This window comes from Aethina tumida, chromosome 7 (assembly GCF_024364675.1).
Source record: "Aethina tumida isolate Nest 87 chromosome 7, icAetTumi1.1, whole genome shotgun sequence".
Taxonomy (NCBI): domain Eukaryota; kingdom Metazoa; phylum Arthropoda; class Insecta; order Coleoptera; family Nitidulidae; genus Aethina; species Aethina tumida.
In genome coordinates this window covers 3,474,491-3,492,625 of record NC_065441.1, presented here as the reverse complement: position 1 = coordinate 3,492,625, position 18,135 = coordinate 3,474,491, and the positions used below count along the sequence as shown (strand labels likewise).

Here is an 18,135-nt window from a genome sequence, read left to right as displayed (position 1 = left end):
TTTATTTATAAATTTAGTTGAACTACTTTATAATCTGTTTCGAAAGAAATCACTTCTAAAGCATTGTTATTAACTGATGTAAAATAATGGTTAATTCGTGTGTCCTTATTATCGAATCAAGTGTAGACACAGAAGAAAAATGGTTTAAAGGTTCCTCTTCTGATTTGTCATTGACTTCTCCCCGGGCCAAATCAATATCGACTGCAAACTCCCGACGCAACATGTTCTCCTGCTACAGGATTGCGTAATATTATCAGTTTTATGAAAAAACCGAGATTCATTAGCATCACGGTGGCATTAAAGCGGCCTTAAAATAAAAATACAGTTTTAACCATTATTCTAACACTCTTTCAGGCAAGAGTTCTTGTGGAAGAACTGCTGCACACAATAAAACAATAGTGTGCACGACCAAAGAAGGCGCATTAGAAAAACAAAACGAAACGAAAAAGTAAAAAACCTGATGGATATCGTGGTGATTGCGCACCTGTGTTTGTTGCGACAAATTATACAGTTGTTAGTATGGCGGTAGCCTTAAGTAGGTTCTTGCGAGGCAAATAATAGACGAGCCGTTTTACTCGCGTATATAATTTAACCCTTTATTACAAAATTCCTGGCATTACGGCCACCATTAATAGAAATGGCATCGGACTATGATTGACAATCGGGCCGGTCGCGGTACCCGAGCGGTGTGTGGCCAGTTAAAGTCGGTAATATCGACTGTTGCTCAGTTATTGGCATTCCGTCAATACTTAAACGCACGGCTTCTTGCAATTGTTTTTTGCCGTAGTATTTGTGGTAAATGGTAATCGATTCGGTTTATTCGGAATATGCGTTTAATGGACCCGATGCAGATCAGCACGTCGCGCAACCGACCGGTACTGCTAACTGAATAAATTAAAAATCGTTAATGCCTGGCGGCCTCGCTTTATTTGCGTCGTTTTGTTTTTGTTGGTAAATTTTGATAATGCACTTTTACGTCGCCGGGACACGGAATAACTTAATCGTGGCCTAATAGAGCTTAAAGAGCCGGCTCGGATGATAGACAAAGCGTGCGCACCCCAGAGAGAGGTAAACCTTTGCGGTAAATTAAAACACTTGGGATGAGCACGAATGCCGTATCCGTCGTTGCACCGTAACAGTGTGTTCCTGAATCGGAGGAAGGATTATTAAATGTTTGTGTGGTTAAGTTGAAAATTACTGATAGTGGACCACATGATCGTAGTAAATAGGTTTATTTAAATGAGACCGATCGTTAGTAAATGAAAGCACCACGACGGAAAGAATAAAATTACACTTCCAATAATGGAAAACACCGATGCCATTATCCAGTATCTTCAATTAACAACTCAGTTTGCCACCGTCTTTAACTCGATGGCCGTTTTAATGCGATTGGTTTTTGTTTTAGCTTAACTGCCACATAAACTATACTGCGATCGAATTAAAAATAATAGATATTTTAATTCGAAACAACGCACCAAATAGAATAAAATCAGTCGTTAATATGCACAACGTTGAGATAACGGATTGCTGCCATTTGTTTGAGATGTACTCGAGATATAATAATTAATTCAAATAAGGCGATAATGAATTATCACCGATAAGAAAGATTCATTTTATGATTGGTATTTTATTTCTAAATAGACGTTCACCATTTATTCAAATACACATTGCATTAAACGATTACACCTTTATATATTCGGATTTGGTTTTTGAATAGTTGAATACAAAAATAGTATAATAAAGAATAAAATTTAAAACAACAAACATATATACTGCTCCAAAAAATTAATGCACCACCTATAATTTTGTAAATAATTTTTTTTGGCCCAAAATGAAATTCGAACCTAGATGTTATTTGTAAACAGAAGTAGAGGTGTAAATACCCTGTATTAAGTTCAAATATTTATTTTTTTATAAACATCAAATTTTGTTAATTTTTGTTAACACTTTACAATTTTTTATAACAAATACAAATAAAAACATATTTTTAAATAAATATACAAAGAGTGTATACGTTTATTTTTTCTGTTTTCAGAAAATATCAATAATAATCAATTATTATTGGTGTGAAAATCCTCCTAATGAGATTATTAATTAAATAAAAAATAATAATGAAAAAATAATTTCATAACTAATTTTTTTATTGATTGTTAACTTTTATGAGATTTTTTTTGTACTTTAATAAAATTCTCCTAAAGATATAACACATCTATATTTACTTAAAAATATTATAAATGGCGTATGTTTCTTTTATTAATTCATAATTTGTTCCATAAACCTTCAGATTATTGAAAGTTCAAGCACAATAATCTCCATTCCTATATATTTTAATTGTAATAAAATTAAATCGTTCTTATATTTTACTTCGCATGTTATATCTAATACAAGATTATCAAGATTATGAATCTTTCAGCACACCAACCTATTTGGAAATATTTAAACTACATTTTATTTATTCAAACAAACCTTTGTTAGAGACTTTCTAAAATATATTAAACAGTTCATAAAAAAGTTCAAGATAATACTTACGAATTGGACAGTAAGTTGTCATTGTTCTGGTACTACCTAAAAATAAGGTTATTATATTAAATTTGCTCAATTTTTCTAGAGTAATAACAAGTAATTAAAGGTCAAATTTAACATAAAAAAATTCTAAATAAAAATTTCAATCCTTAATATTTATATTGGTGTTAACATTTGTGACTCTGAAAAAATATATATTTTCGATACTGAATAATAAATCACTAGAAATCAATTGTCGTAAGAATAAATCGTGCCCGCTGGTAATTGAGATATCGTTACGCCGCGGAATGCGAAATATAAATTAAAACAAGTTCATATTTATGTGGATAATTAAAGCCTACAACTATAAAATAATTACGCGCAATCCTAATTAAATCGACGGTTAGGCCTCGGTAAAAATTTCACCGTCAGGTACAACTCGGCTAATTGGCATCTGGGGGGAAAACTGGATCAATGTTTGAAACAAAAAAAAAAAGTAAATTACCTGTGGGAAATGCTTATTTACTGTTTGTGATTTCCATTTTCCCTCTACAGACTTGGTGTGTATCAGATTGAATTAAACGGAACAAACTGTGCATCTATCATCCCTAATGGTAATTAGTGCCTAAAATGTATACGGTTTTTGCTGTCACTGATCAATTTAATTGACTTAAAATCGGATAAGGTTTATTAAAATAATATGAAGATGATGAAATCGGTCTAATAGACAAAACTGTCCGTTGTCTAACAAAATGATTTATAGTACTTTATGATAATTATGGGAACATGCCTAAATAAATTTATAATGTCCATCGTTTGATACTAATGTTCAATTTAATACTCTAATTTTTAAAATGAAAATTGTTTCCTGTTATTATTTCAGATATGATAATAATGAAAATAATGTGTCTTAAGCACTGCTAAGACTTGAATAAATTATTAAATGTACTATGTAGTTTATAATTGCGAATTCTTGTTGAGATAATTTAATTCTATTTTTAAGCACCGCAAATTTAGTACTCGCTATTTACTGAATCAAAGAATGTCGTTTTATTTGCATACAATATACCCTTAAACTACTACTACTTTTCTATAAAAAAGTTTTTATTCTCTAGACAAAAATAACATTTCGACGAACGTGTAATAATCAGAAGAATGATGTTAAACATTGTTTTCGAAAAAAACTTTTTGTGACAAAATTAAGTGCCATAGATTGTTTCTTATGCCAGAAATTTAGTTTTAATTAATAAATTAACTGTAAACGTCCAGAAAGCATTCAGATATTTTCTTTAAATTTGGTATACCTTTGAAATAGAAAATGATTAAAATTTGAAGTCAATTGGAAAAACATATTGTCGACTTTGTACTTTCTCCTTCATATATTTAGGTTTTTCAAACAAGCGTGTACTATATGTTAAGTACCTTTTAACATTTTTATTTATTGCTGTTTTTACCATTACCTTTAATCTTACATTTCACAAATTTCAAATTGATCCACTCCAATTTCTTAATTTATATAAATCCTTTTATTGATTTGGTTTCACTGATGATTAATCAAGTTTTGTTGTTACTTGAAACGCAATATTTATTTGTCAATTCCATTCGATGTTACCGTACTTATTTTGTCTTGACGCGAGATTAATACGATCCGACCAAAGCATAATTAATTGTGGATGGCGTTATTAAAAGCATTCTTATCACGTGTTGCCGGTAATCTATATTACTTAACGACAGTTATTTATTCTCTTTAAACTGGCAGTAACTAATATAGAACATTTCGGAATTTCTTAATTAGTTTTACAGATGTTTTAAATGCCCAGCACATAAATATTCGGCTAATATCATTAAGTCGAAATGAGGTTTTATATCTTGATTTTGAAATTTTTTTACTTTAACAAGGACCTAACACTTGCACCGGCGGACGAATTTCAATAATTGAATTTTCTGGATTCCTCCGTTTGATATACGTGGGCCCAACACGTGTTTTTTTTGGATGCGATCAAAGTGAATCTGGTAGAAAAATTCAATTAAACCGACTTTAATGGCACGTATTTCTTCTAAATAACACCAAACGCCATAAAAACACCTATTTAGATCCTATCGCGTATTTAAACCAAATAGAATTCTAATGCCAGTAATATATGTTAATATAATTGAAGATTCAAGATAAACGGCCCGAAAATGTTGTCCGGCGTGTTAACAAATGTTTAATTTGTATAATTATAGAATTTTATCACATGCATAACTTCGTTTTATCAATTTCGCCTTGTAGGAACTTTACTCAGCAAAATTAAACACAATATATTGTTTCATGAAACGTTCTGATGTGGCTCGACGAAGATAACGAGTTTTATTATCACTGTTATTATTGTTATTGTTGGTGGCTTCTGCATTGTGAGGGCTGGGCCATAAAATAGTCGGTCTATTGTTGGGCCTGTCATTCCGGGACCTCCACTGGGACTCCTACGCCCAAATTAAACAAATATTAATTCATGATACACTCTCGCTGCCATTTATTCAACCTCGCCGTCTGCTGCTTTCTTTTAATCAAACTGGCGTTTTTCTCCTTTTCTGTTGGCCACAATGAACGTTTTATCGACCCGCCGACTTTTGTTGGAGGCAACGGAATTAGGTCGAAACGAGATAAGTTGGCAATGGGTTTTTTAAATATAAAACAAACAAGGTGTTTCGACGCGATAATAATAGGTAAGGTTTCCGCCATTTGGAAGATGGCACGTCGGACCCCACAACATGATAGTACGACGGTACGGACCACCTACAAGATTCGTAATGCGAATAGAGCATTATGTTAATGCCGTTTCAGGATCAAAACCGACGACCGGGTTATCATTACAAGATTTATGCCTGGTACGAAACCGGAGACGCTGCCATGGAGACGTATTGGGTTCTGTTAAGCTGATGACTGTACTTTTACCTTATGGAAATTAATTTTTCTAAATTGTTTGTCTATTACAGATACTAAATAGTCAAATGGGTAATTTTATACTATTTATCTCTGTTTAAGATATGATAATCACTCCATTTTGAGGACTTACAAATTGGAAAAACCACAAGTTGCGGCTTCAATAACTCCATTACCATTTCCATCACAAATTAGATATATTTTTTGGTTACATAATTTATACTACAGGTTTAAATATTAATATTATATTAATTAAATAAAAGATAATTTTAACATTACAAGTCCTTCTTAAAACAATTTGTAATGTGTAATTAGTAAGAATTACTTTTAAGCTTTTCTCACAAAATATAAACTGATATTAAATGTATTTTTAATTTTGATTTAAATTGAAAATTCCATTTTAATTTATAATATTTTAGTAGTATTATTAATACTTTTAATAAACTAAAAGGGAAGTTAAACCATTGAAGGATTTTTTAAAGCAATTTGAAAAGTATTTAAACTGGTACAAAATCCATTTAAATAAAATGTATTTATACATTTTACTTTTTATTTCTATTTAAATTAAAAATAAAACATTTTAAAATGACTAATTTTTAATATTCTTTAGTAATTATTAGTATTTCAATAAATAAAAATATAATTTTAACAAGTATTAAAACAATTTCAAACGTATTTATACTACTAAAAATTTTTGCATAATTTTTAAGAATTACTTTTACTCATTTCTCAGAAAATATAAAATGTGTTTAAGTATTTTTATTTCGTATATTATTTCGTATTATTTTTATTTGATTTACAAAGTCTCACAAAATATAGGTTCTTAAAAATTTGAAAAGTATTTAAAGTTCTATAAAATTTGAAAAATTAGTTAATTGAAGTCGATACTTTTTATTATAGTTAAAAATAATTGCATTACATTTATTTGTTAAATTCTTGTTTAAAAATTTAATAAAGTCGTTAATTTTTTCTGTTATAGTTTAATCATAATTGGATTTTATTATTTTCTTTGAATACACATTTAAAAACTGGGATTATAATTTAATAATTAAATTAACTTTTTTCATACCTGCTGAAAATTTTCTAAATTCTTTATTAACAGGTACATTCCATTGGCTATATATGCATATGAATGCATTGTCATTTTAAATCATACCATATTACTAATTAAAACATCACTACAACAATATGAATTCTGCTACTGAAAAGTTTGCCCGTTTCCTAGAAGAAAACAAACTCTCCATGGATGCCATGAAGAGACTGGGATATCCCACAGATTCCATTGACAAATCAGACACACCTAAAACTAAGGTCTGTAACCGTTGCCAAACAAATTTCACCAATGCGAATAGTCTATGCATGTACCATTGGGGCTTGCCGGAAGAAAACCTCTCCAACACATACTACAATTGCTGCGGTGCACCCCTACACAGCAGAGGGTGCACATGTATGATTGGACATGTCGCAAAAAGTGAGCGTGCTAGTTTTAAATACACTCGAGCTACTAACTGCCTCCCACCAAGTGTTTTGGGCATCCAATGTAAGCTGGTGCAAACCACAAATGGATTGCAAGCTGGTAGAATATCTCTCGTCAACTTCCGAGGACAAGTATTATATGACAGCTACATCTTTCCGGAGTACAGAGTAGTGGATTGCAACACCAGTACCTCGGGCTTATTGGTGAAGGACGTTTTCGGAGGCAAGGAATTGATAGAGGTTCAGGAAGATTTGTTGAAAATAATCAACAAACATTCCATATTAATTGGACATGGGTTAGGGTCCTGCTTAAATCTACTAAAGTTGATCCACATGCACGTGATTGATCTCAATGAATGCTTCGATCAGTCTGGATCATCAGATCTAAATGAGCTAGCTGAGACGTACCTCGGACCCAAGGCTGTGAATTTACGAAAGGACAATGTATTAGATGCCAAATTATGTATAGATTTAGTTCTGTATGGTTTCTTCTTGGAATTATTTTGTATTATTTAATTGTTTAGGTGATTAATAAAATATATTAAATTGATTTTTAACATTTTCTCAATATTTAGAGGCCTTCCAGTAACTGCAAATGAGTACTAAACAAAAGGAGAAGTATTTAAATTACTATTAAATAAAGATTCACAATATTTAAAATTAAGCAATATTTTAATTTATGAAGAATTTTAACCATGTTTATAACACATTTTTTGTACTAAATGTGTACTCAACGTCATTCAAGAACAAAAGCAGAAAAGAGGATCTAAGAAGCAGCTAAACATCATATATAATGCGTCATCTGTCTCGAACTTTCCTCAAATGTAAAATTTTATTATTATTTCCAATGCCCAACAAATCTGAATCTAATAATACAGCCTCAATATCGCATTGCCGAGCTAAAATTGATGTACGTCGTGACAAACACCTCAATCGTCCAGCCAGTCAAATAAATCAAACCGCCGCGTTTGAATTTAAATAAAACCCTGCGAAACGATCTACCGGCCATAATGCCATGCACATAATAAATCGGGGCGCGGATCCGAAGGTGTGGCTCGACAAGTGACACTTCTGATGTTTAAGGGTCCATCTTCCTATCGCTTAGTCTGGATTTGATGATTTGTCGGTTTTGCGTCAAGTGACGGTGACCTGGTATGCAACCGTGATTGCCCGACCACCAAAAAAATAAATAAATAAATTTGTAAATGATCAGTATAAATCAAAATTTCACATCCTGGACAATTTACAAAAATGAAAATTTATGATGCGATATAAATAATGTGCCCTACAACATGCAGGTTGGATTTTTTCCTATTTTCATGTCTTTTGACACAATGGCCGGGCAACAATTCACTTTAACAAGCTGATCGCATATATCACACGTATGACATGGAGAGCATGGACCAGGCCACCCGTATGCGATTCAATGTGAAAATCCAAGTATGAATATATGAATATTATTCAACAGTTCCAACCGTAATAAGATCACAGGATCTGATTGCAGGATTATATTGGTGCTTTCCAATTGGACAAACCCTTTTTATTTAATTTATTCAATATGTTTGGTTTTATCTGTACATTATGAGTACAGTTTTTTTGAAAGGGTTCAAAATTTTGAAGGTGACTGAAAGCTGAGCTGAGACCAATTGATATTCAGCTATTCATTTATTCAGTCCACATAATCTCTTATCACTGAAGTGTTACACCTATTCTGAAAATGTTATCTGTTTCATTAAATTGTCGTCGAATCGAACGTATTAAATAATCTACTCCCCAAATAACAGATAAGATAGTCCGAACTTTCTTATACGAATCTGCCATCGGAGATTGAACAGTTTTAGATAAAATTTTAATTGCAGAGATAAAAGCACCATTTTGATCTGCTCTTTACATCGTTTATATGAAATCGTTGACGTTGGGGTTTTATTGGGCCGCTTTTTATGCCGACTGTCCATATAATTAATTCGGTGCAAGTATATATACAGCTAATTAGGCATAAATAATCCGAATGTGTTAAGAAATTTTTAAGACGGAAAGCGTTTTACCAATTTCACGGCCGATTATGTTTTTAATGGTTGTGGGGCGATCTTTGTGCATAATTTACCGATTAATTTGTACGTAAAAATGGCACAATTCACTACTCCACTTTTGGCAGGGACCGTGGAAAACGTAACGAATAAATATTAATGTGTTGTTAAAGAGCCGCGACATAAAAGATGGACGTTTAGGTGGCGCACATGCCCGGTTATTGTTTAATGTCACACTAACGTCTGAATCAGAGATTACTGAATGGGAAGATAGTAATAAAAGATGAATTAGGACTCCCCGCGTAGAAACCGAGTGGTCCTTTGTTGTGATGGAACAATAAACCATGTAGGTGAGATTTTATTAATTTAAATAAATTTCCTTGTGTCGTTTACACAGTTTTATGACTAATGGATTCCCACATCGGCCTTTATTATAATGTGAACGTATGGTTTTGATGAATTTATATTTTGTTTTGACCAGGACTTGACTAATAGTCTATTATGTTCGAAAGTTTGTTTTGAAATTGTCTTTTTTCAGGCAATATAAACACATAAATACTATTTTTAACTAATTAAAAGGATTATTTTAAATCCTTAAAATAACACACATTGTTTAGTAATTGATTAAACACTTTTTAAAGTAAATTAAAGAAAGTTACAAATGTCTAAGTGGTATTGAAAACTGCTTATAACTAATTAGAACGACGTAAAACTATTTACTTAAGCAATTTCGAATGTTTCAAAACCACTAAAACTTTTAAAATAATTTAGTAAATTACTACAAAATTTTCAGAAATAATAGGAATCACTAATTAAACATTTCCCACATTTTTGAATGTAAATAAATTAGTAAACACTTGTTTAATCAATTTATAACATATCTAAACTACGTAAGTACAGTTTAAACAACTCCTGCAATAATTTAGAATATTTCGTTAATAATTAAGCACTTGTTTAATCAATTTTAAAGAAATTTATGCTCTTGTTTAATTAATTTATAACATATCTAAACTACGTAAGTACAGTTTAAACAACTCCTGCAATAATTTAGAATATTTCGTTAATAATTAAGCACTTGTTTAATCAATTTTAAAGAAATTTATGCTCTGTGGGCACATTTGTAACAAGTATTTTAAATATTTAATAACTTTAAATATCACTCAAAATTATTTCAAATAGTTTAAACAACTCCTGCAACAATTTAGAATGTTTCGTTAATAATTAAGCACTTGTTTAATCAATTTTTAAGAAATATATATTATGTAGACACATTTGTAACAATTATTTAATATCTTTAAATATCACTCAAAATTATTTCAAACAGTTTAAACAACTCCTGCAATAATTTAGAATATTTCGTTAATAATTAAGCACTTGTCTAATCAATTTTTAAGAAATATATACTATGTAGGCACATTTCAATAAGTATTTAAATTATTTAATACCTTTAAATATCACTCAAAATTATTTCAAACAGTTTAAACAACTCCTTCAATAATTTAGAATATTTCGTTAATAATTAAGCACTTGTTTAATCAATATTAAAGAAATTTATGCTCTGTGGGCACATTTGCAACAAGTATTTAAATTATTTCATACCTTTAAATATCATTCAAAATTATTTCAAATAGTTTAAACAACTCCTGCAACAATTTAGAATGTTTCGTTAATAATTAAGCACTTGTTTAATCAATTTTTAAGAAATATTTACTATGTAGGCACATTTGCAACAAGTATTTAAATTATTTAATACCTTTAAATATAATTCAAAATTATTTCAAACAGTTTAAACAACTCCTACAATAATTTAGAATATTTCGTTAATAATTAAGCACTTGTTTAATCAATATTAAAGAAATTTATGCTCTGTGGGCACATTTGCAACAAGTATTTAAATTATTTAATACCTTTAAATATCATTCAAAATTATTTCAAATAGTTTAAACAACTCCTACAACAATTTAGAATGTTTCGTTAATAATTAAGCCCTTGTTTAATCAATATTAAAGAAATTTATGCTCTGTGGGCACATTTGCAACAAGTATTTAAATTATTTCATACCTTTAAATATAATTCAAAATTATTACAAACAGTTTAAACAACTCCTGCAACAATTTAGAATGTTTGGTTAGTAATTAAGCACTTGTTTAATCAATTTTTAAGAAATATTTACTATGTAGGCACATTTGCAACAAGTATTTAAATTATTTAATACCTTTAAATATAATTCAAAATTATTTCAAACAGTTTAAACAACTCCTGCAACAATTTAGAATGTTTGGTTAGTAATTAAGCACTTGTTTAATCAATTTTAAGAAATATTTACTATGTAGGCACATTTGCAACAAGTATTTAAATTATTTAATACCTTTAAATATCATTCAAAATTATTTCAAACAGTTTAAACAACTCCTGCAACAATTTAGAATGTTTCATTAGTAATTAAGAACTTGTTTAATCAATTTTTAAGAAAAATATATATTGTAAGCACATCTGCAACAAGTATTTAAATTATTTAATGGCTTTAAAGGTCACTCAAAATTATTTCAAACAGAATAAACATCTCTGAAAGAATTTAGAATGTTTCGTTAGTAATTAAGCACTAGTTTAATCAATTTTTAAGAAATTTATACTATGTAGGCACATTTGCAATAAGTATGTAAATTATTTAATACCTTTAAAGATTACTCAAAATCATTTCAAATAGTTTAAACACTTCCTCCAATAATTTAGAATATTTTGTTAGTAATTAAGCACTTGTTTAATTAATTTTAAAGAAATTTATACTGTACAGATAATAATTTAGAATGTTTTAGAGAAATTTAAGTATTTTATTAATTAATTTCTAAAGAATTTAATATTTACAAATCTTTGTGACCATTTAAAAGTGTTAAGTGGCCAGTTTATACTATATATGTACATATAATATATATGTATATGTTATAATAATTTATAAGCAACACAAAAAATAACTTTTACAATTTATGGTTTAGGTTGGTTATACATTTTTTCAGGGGAATTTAGAGATTGTTGAAAGTGATTGAAAGAGAAAATTAAAAATGGAAATGAAATGTTAATAAATTAGCGTATTGCAAACGATGATATCTGGTTATTAAGTAGACTGGGAAAAGGAATTTGATTTGGCATCGTCGCCGCCCGGGCTTCATTAAAACCCGTTTGACTGGACCCCGAAATTATTATATTAATTGCCCCCTAAAAATGTGTCATGAATTAATGGCTAAAGTAGCCGTGTACCCGCGATAATCTTGTCCCCATCTTAATTATTCAGCAGGAACATGTGTACGGCCGGCCTAAACTAAAGTAAACACTCGCATTTCTCCACTCTCCGGACTTATTTACGGACCAGTAAAAAATTAATATAATTTCAGCCGATACGCCACCATCAATTACGCTGTTTATGCAATCTGATTATAGATAAGTTAATTCACTGTGGCTACTTTGCCAGCATTCTTTTTAATGTTAATTGCTTCGCGGTCCGGCCTTAATGCAACCAATGGCTTTATCATTTCCAATTCGCTAATCGAACGTTTCCTCATCAAATTTATTTATCGGCCGTTACGAAATCGCATTATTTCTCAACTATGAAGATGTTCGTTTGTGTTTGTTATTAACTTATTTTGTGGCAGGAATTTCGACTGGGCCCAGATAAGGCAGAGCACAACAGAAATCCAATACCTACACGAATTCAACCTGAAATAAAATTATACTACGTGTAAAGAAAAACGCAACCTATTACAGAATAATAATTTAATAAACAAAAATTTTAAAGAATAAATTGTCAGAAGGTAATAAAGTGTTGGACCCCCTCTTTGATTAAAAGGCATTTATCTAACGAGATTATCGACATTTTCTTGTGGTATCTCATCCCACAAGAATTGAATCTGATGTCTTAGTCCATTAAAAGTCTTTGAAGGATGCTGTAAATTCCTTAAGCGTCGTCCCATCATATCCCATACATGTTTGATTGGGGAAAGGTCTGAAGATCTCGGTGACCAAAGCAGTAAATTCACGTGGAATGATTCTAGGAAGTTTAATGTATTAATCTGATTCCATTCCTTATCCCAGTTTTTTACAGATAGTATATATTTGGTGAGGTACAACGTTGCCACGGATTTTCGAAGGTTGCCGTTTACTTTTAACCTTATTGTTTAAAAAAAAATGTTTTATAAATAATTGACGTGTAAAGGGTGGGCGTGCATCCAGTTCTAAAAGTGTTTTCTACTGGTGGGTAACGTTCAATATTTATGACACCACGTCATGTCCATTTTAACTTAAACAATAAATGAGCAATTAATATTTTGCCGTCCGCACCAAAAATAGTAACTAGACAGTTTTTCTTCGCCCAAAATTGGACGGTGGAATTGTTTTTGTTCCTGTTTACAATTTTCAGCTAGTTAATTAGGAATAAAACACATTCGCATGTTTTCACGGTATTTATTATAACAATAAAACGTAGGTCGTTTATAAAATATCATATAACTATAGGTAACAATAATAATATACATAAAAAAAACTTAACGCTATGAGGCAAGACGTATATAATAATTCAGTTCATTTTTTATTTACAAAAATAATACAATACAAGTAAAACAATAATTCCACAGGAGAAATTTTAATCACCATTCGACGCACAGGCCGACTATTTTAATTTTAAAAGCACACAAACTATCACAGTATTTATAAATTAGCTTTTATCTATGGATCATTGTGAAGGTGTGAACTGACACAATTCTAAGAATAGATTTATGTAACACATCTAATAACAAAACAAATATGACTTCTTATAGTTATTACAGTCTGCTACTTCTCGCATACATGAATAATAAACTACAAAAATCGCCTTGGGTCAGTTGTCGGCGCGACTAATAAAAGTCCGCCGTTGTTAATACAATAATTGTTCCAGATTTTTTAGCATTTCACATTTTAATTTAAAACCTTCGAAATACTGTTTTCTCGCCGGGGTTACTCCTTACATCTGCCCGTGCAATTTCAATAACCGTGCAGATTAATAAATTACAGCCGTTCGGAGATTGTAACGTGCAGTTTTACATCAGAGATGACTCATTTATATCCAGATTATATCAGTGCGATGATTCTGGTGGTAAGTCAAAGATTTTATGTCGGACAGTAAACGAATTAACGTCACTAAAACTCACCCGAATTACAATAACAGTATTTTATCTAATCGGCTCGTTTTTCTGCAATTTCATGCCGTTTTCAGTTATGCAAACAGATTTTAAAAAGTGTATTTATTTAATGGTTAAGTGGCAAGATTAATGGTATAAATCTGTGTTGTAATTGAAGGTTTATATCAATCAATCAATTGCACGACTAGTTACTTAATTGAACATTTTTTCAAATGGCATATAAAGTCTGTTTAGATTAATATACGTGAAATTTACATAAATTACAACGCCCCTATTAAATATTTATTTTCATTTTATTTTATACTAAAAAAAGTTCAATTCTATTTTTATTGTTGACAAATATTATAAATAAGAAATATTGTAAAAACCAATTTTTCAACCTTAATTTATTTAAATATTTGATTCTAATTAAACAAATTAATTGAATTATTTTTTAAATAAATGAATAATTTTATATATTGGAAATATTTACAAAAGTAATTGGAACTTAAAATTTGAAGTGTTTTTTCTAATTTTTGTTTCTTTATTGAGAAATAATGAAAACATATTAAACAAATAAATAATTTTGTGACACAGAAGGTATTTTAATAAGTAATTAACCTTTATTTATTAAAACTAATTTTGACTCAAATTTTTGTAGATTTATTAAAAATATATTTTTATAGAGTATTTTTTCTGTTTATAATTAATATTTCATATAAAATATTAAATATTACATATTTCTTAATAATTACGATGTATGGAAAATATTTTTATTAATATTCTTACTAAATAAACTTTTATGTCACAGAAATAATTTTATGACACAAAAAATTTTTAATTTTTATAAATAATATTTCATATAAAATATTAATTATTAGAATTTTCTTAATAAATTCGTTTTTTAACATTGTGTTCATTAAAAAATATGGAAAATATTTTTAATAAATAAATAATTTTATGACAGAAAAGTATTTTTAAAAATAATTAGAACCTGTTAAAATTTGTTTAAAATATTTTTTTTGAATTGATGTTTTCTTAAATTTTTACATATTTATTAAAAATATATTTTTTTAGAGTAACTTTTTTTTATAATTAATACTTCATATGAAATATTAATTATTACAAATTTTTTAATAATTACGATTTTTAACTCGTGTTAATTAAAAAATATGAAAAAATGGTTAAACAAATAAAAATTTTTGACACAGTGTAGTAAATATTTTTAAAAGTAATCAGAACCTGTTTAAATTTGTTTAAAATAATTTTTACTTGTTCAATAAAATATTTTCTCAAATTTTTGTATATTTATTAAAAATATATTTTAGTATAGTTATTCTTTCTTTTTTTAATTAATATTTCATTTGAAATATTAATTATTACATATTTTTTAATAATTATGATTTTTAGCTTGTGTTTATTAAAAAATATGGAAAATATTTTTAATAAATAAATAATTTTATGCCACAGAAATAATTTTTAAAAGTAATTAGTACCTAAAATTTGTTTAAAATAAATTTGACTTGTTACATTAAATATTTTTTCATATTTGCGTTCATTAATTAAAAATATATTTTTTATAGAGTATTTTTTCTTTTTTATAATTAATATTTCATATAAAATTTAATTTTTACAAATTTTTTAATAATTACGATTTTAAAGAATATGGAAGATATTTTTAATAAATAAATAATTTTATGACACAGAAATAATTTTAAAAGTAATTAAATCTGTTTAAATTTCTTTAAAATAATTTTGATTTGTTAAATTAAATATTTTCTCAAATTTTCGTTTATTTATTAAAAATATACTTTTTGTAGAATATTTTTTTCCATTTCTTATAAAATATTAATTATGATTATTATGGAGAATATTTTTAATAATTAAATAATATTGTGACATTGAAAGTATTTTCAAAAGTAATTAGAACCTGTTAAAATTTATTTTAAATAATTTTGACTTCGTCTTAAATTAAATATTTTCCCAAATTTTCGCTTATTTATTAAAAATATATATTTTGTAGAGTATTTTTTTTTTCTGTAAATGGTTGGTTTAAATTACATTTTTTAACACTCTGTTTATTAAAAGATAAATAAATAATTTTATGACATTGAAAATATTTTCCAAAGTAATTTGAACATGTTAAAATTTGATTATTATAAACAAATATTTTTTTAGAGTATTTTTTTCTTTTTATAATTAATATTTCATATAAAATAATAATTATCACAAATTTCTTAACATTATAAAACATGTTTATTAAGAAATATGAAAAAATATTTTTATAAATATTTAAACACGTTGCAATTTTGTTTGATTTTTATATTTTTATATTTAAAAAATATTTGTGCTAAAACATTTTTCAAATATATTTTAAATATTGCTAAGTTTTGTATTTTGATTATTAATAAAACCTTCAATTTTATTGATAATATAAAAAAAATGTTTTTAAAAACACTAAATAAAAATTTAACAATCATTTTTTGCTTAATTTTATGTATAAAATAAAAACATTTTAATACACATAAATTACTGTTGTTTTACTTCTTCAACCCATCGACAATTTTTGTAGTTAACAATTTTTTACTTTGCTTACTACCTACTTACATGAACCACAGTGACAGCTCGTGTGCCATTAAAAAACAATCAAAAAGAAACCAAGATTCCCCAGTCGAACGAAATCAGGTCAGCAAAAAATCCCCAAAATCCGGCGGCTCCAGCACGTGCTCCGTGAAATCGGTGTGCAGCAGCGCCGGCAGCGAAGGGTCGCCGAAATCCACCGGACTGAGCGACGTCTCTGGGAAATCCGGCGACGCCAGCAGGGAATGATCGCTGAGCGGCAACGACTCACCGTCGGACTCCAGCAGGAAACAGTCCAGGTCGCCGTAATCCGGTTCGATCTCGCATCCGTTGAGGGTGGCGCTCAGACTCGATATGTACTTCATCGCCAGACGCAACGTGGTGATCTTGGTCAGTTTCTCGTTCGCGCCCGGTATCTGTTGCGTCTGCATCTGGGGGATGACGCGGCGCAGCGCCTCGAACGCCTGGTTGATCTCGCGCATCCTGTTGCGTTCGCGGGCGTTCGCCGTTTTCCTCCTGTACTTGCTCAACGGCGCCGCCTTCTGTTTCTGCTTCTCGTTTTTGGGCAGCTTCTCCCCCGTCTCCGACAGTTTCGTTTCGGTTATCCGTCTGAGGGAGCGCGGTCGCAGGGAGTATTTGTCGGGGCTGTTCGAGGAGGGTGTGTTGTTGTTGGCGTCGGTGTAGTCCTGGAGGCGCTCCGACAGGCCGAAATGCAGTAGCGAGTCCATCATCACTGACACTGAACAACCGAGTGAGTCCCGGAGGGTTTGACTCGTGAGCGCGCGTTCAAGTCGAAAGACGGTGCTGGTCGTACCTGGTGCATGCGATAACTGAACGGTCGGTCCTTGGTGCTAGGTACTTTTGTGTTTCCCCTCCTAGCACGCGAGCACACAATAAGAGGCGTCAGACTGCGGAGAAATGATGAATTGGAAGATCATTGTGAAGGAGGAATAAACGACGATAAAGATCTTGGCGTAAATGATTAAGAGCTCAGATTATTGTGAAATGCTTTAGACGTATCATTAGCACTTTGCGGACTTCTCGGAAACGTTATCACACACATTGGGCGCGTACGGTTCGCCTTTTTTTTACCTTTCTTGTTTGTGATGGAAAAAAAAAAATGTTTATTTAATTTTCGTGACTTTGCTGTTATCTTTCATCTCGATCTACGGCCGTTGTGATCTTTAATTGCGGTAGCCGATTTAATGATAGTTATCGGGTTTCTTTACTCATACACCCGTTTTATTCAAGTCAATTGCACGCATCCTTCAATGACACATTGTTAATTTGGAACGGTGGGAATACGTCGATTCGGGCACTTTCTTTTCACGGCTTGCCGAAGTACCAGTATCAAATAATTACGTTACTGCTACTACTTTTTTCGAGTAATTAGAATTGTTCAAAATGTAATACCAAAAACTGAATGTAAGAAAATATAAATAAAATAGAAAATCAAATTAAACCAAAAATCAACTTAAAA

General features: G+C 29.7%; 2 protein-coding genes across 2 annotated transcripts; one reads left to right on the top strand and one right to left on the bottom strand.

The window, feature by feature from the left end:
* Positions 1 to 6,613: 6,613 nt before the first annotated feature.
* LOC109601253 (exonuclease GOR-like) lies at positions 6,614 to 7,417 on the top strand. Its single transcript, XM_049969883.1, has one exon. It carries the CDS (start codon positions 6,614 to 6,616, stop codon positions 7,415 to 7,417), a length of 804 nt encoding a protein of 267 aa, XP_049825840.1.
* Positions 7,418 to 16,517: 9,100 nt separating this feature from the next.
* LOC109601262 (helix-loop-helix protein delilah-like) lies at positions 16,518 to 17,450 on the bottom strand. Its single transcript, XM_020017483.2, has one exon. It carries the CDS (start codon positions 17,384 to 17,386, stop codon positions 16,757 to 16,759), a length of 630 nt encoding a protein of 209 aa, XP_019873042.2. The 5' UTR covers positions 17,387 to 17,450; the 3' UTR covers positions 16,518 to 16,756.
* Between the last annotated feature and the right edge of the window lie 685 nt (positions 17,451 to 18,135).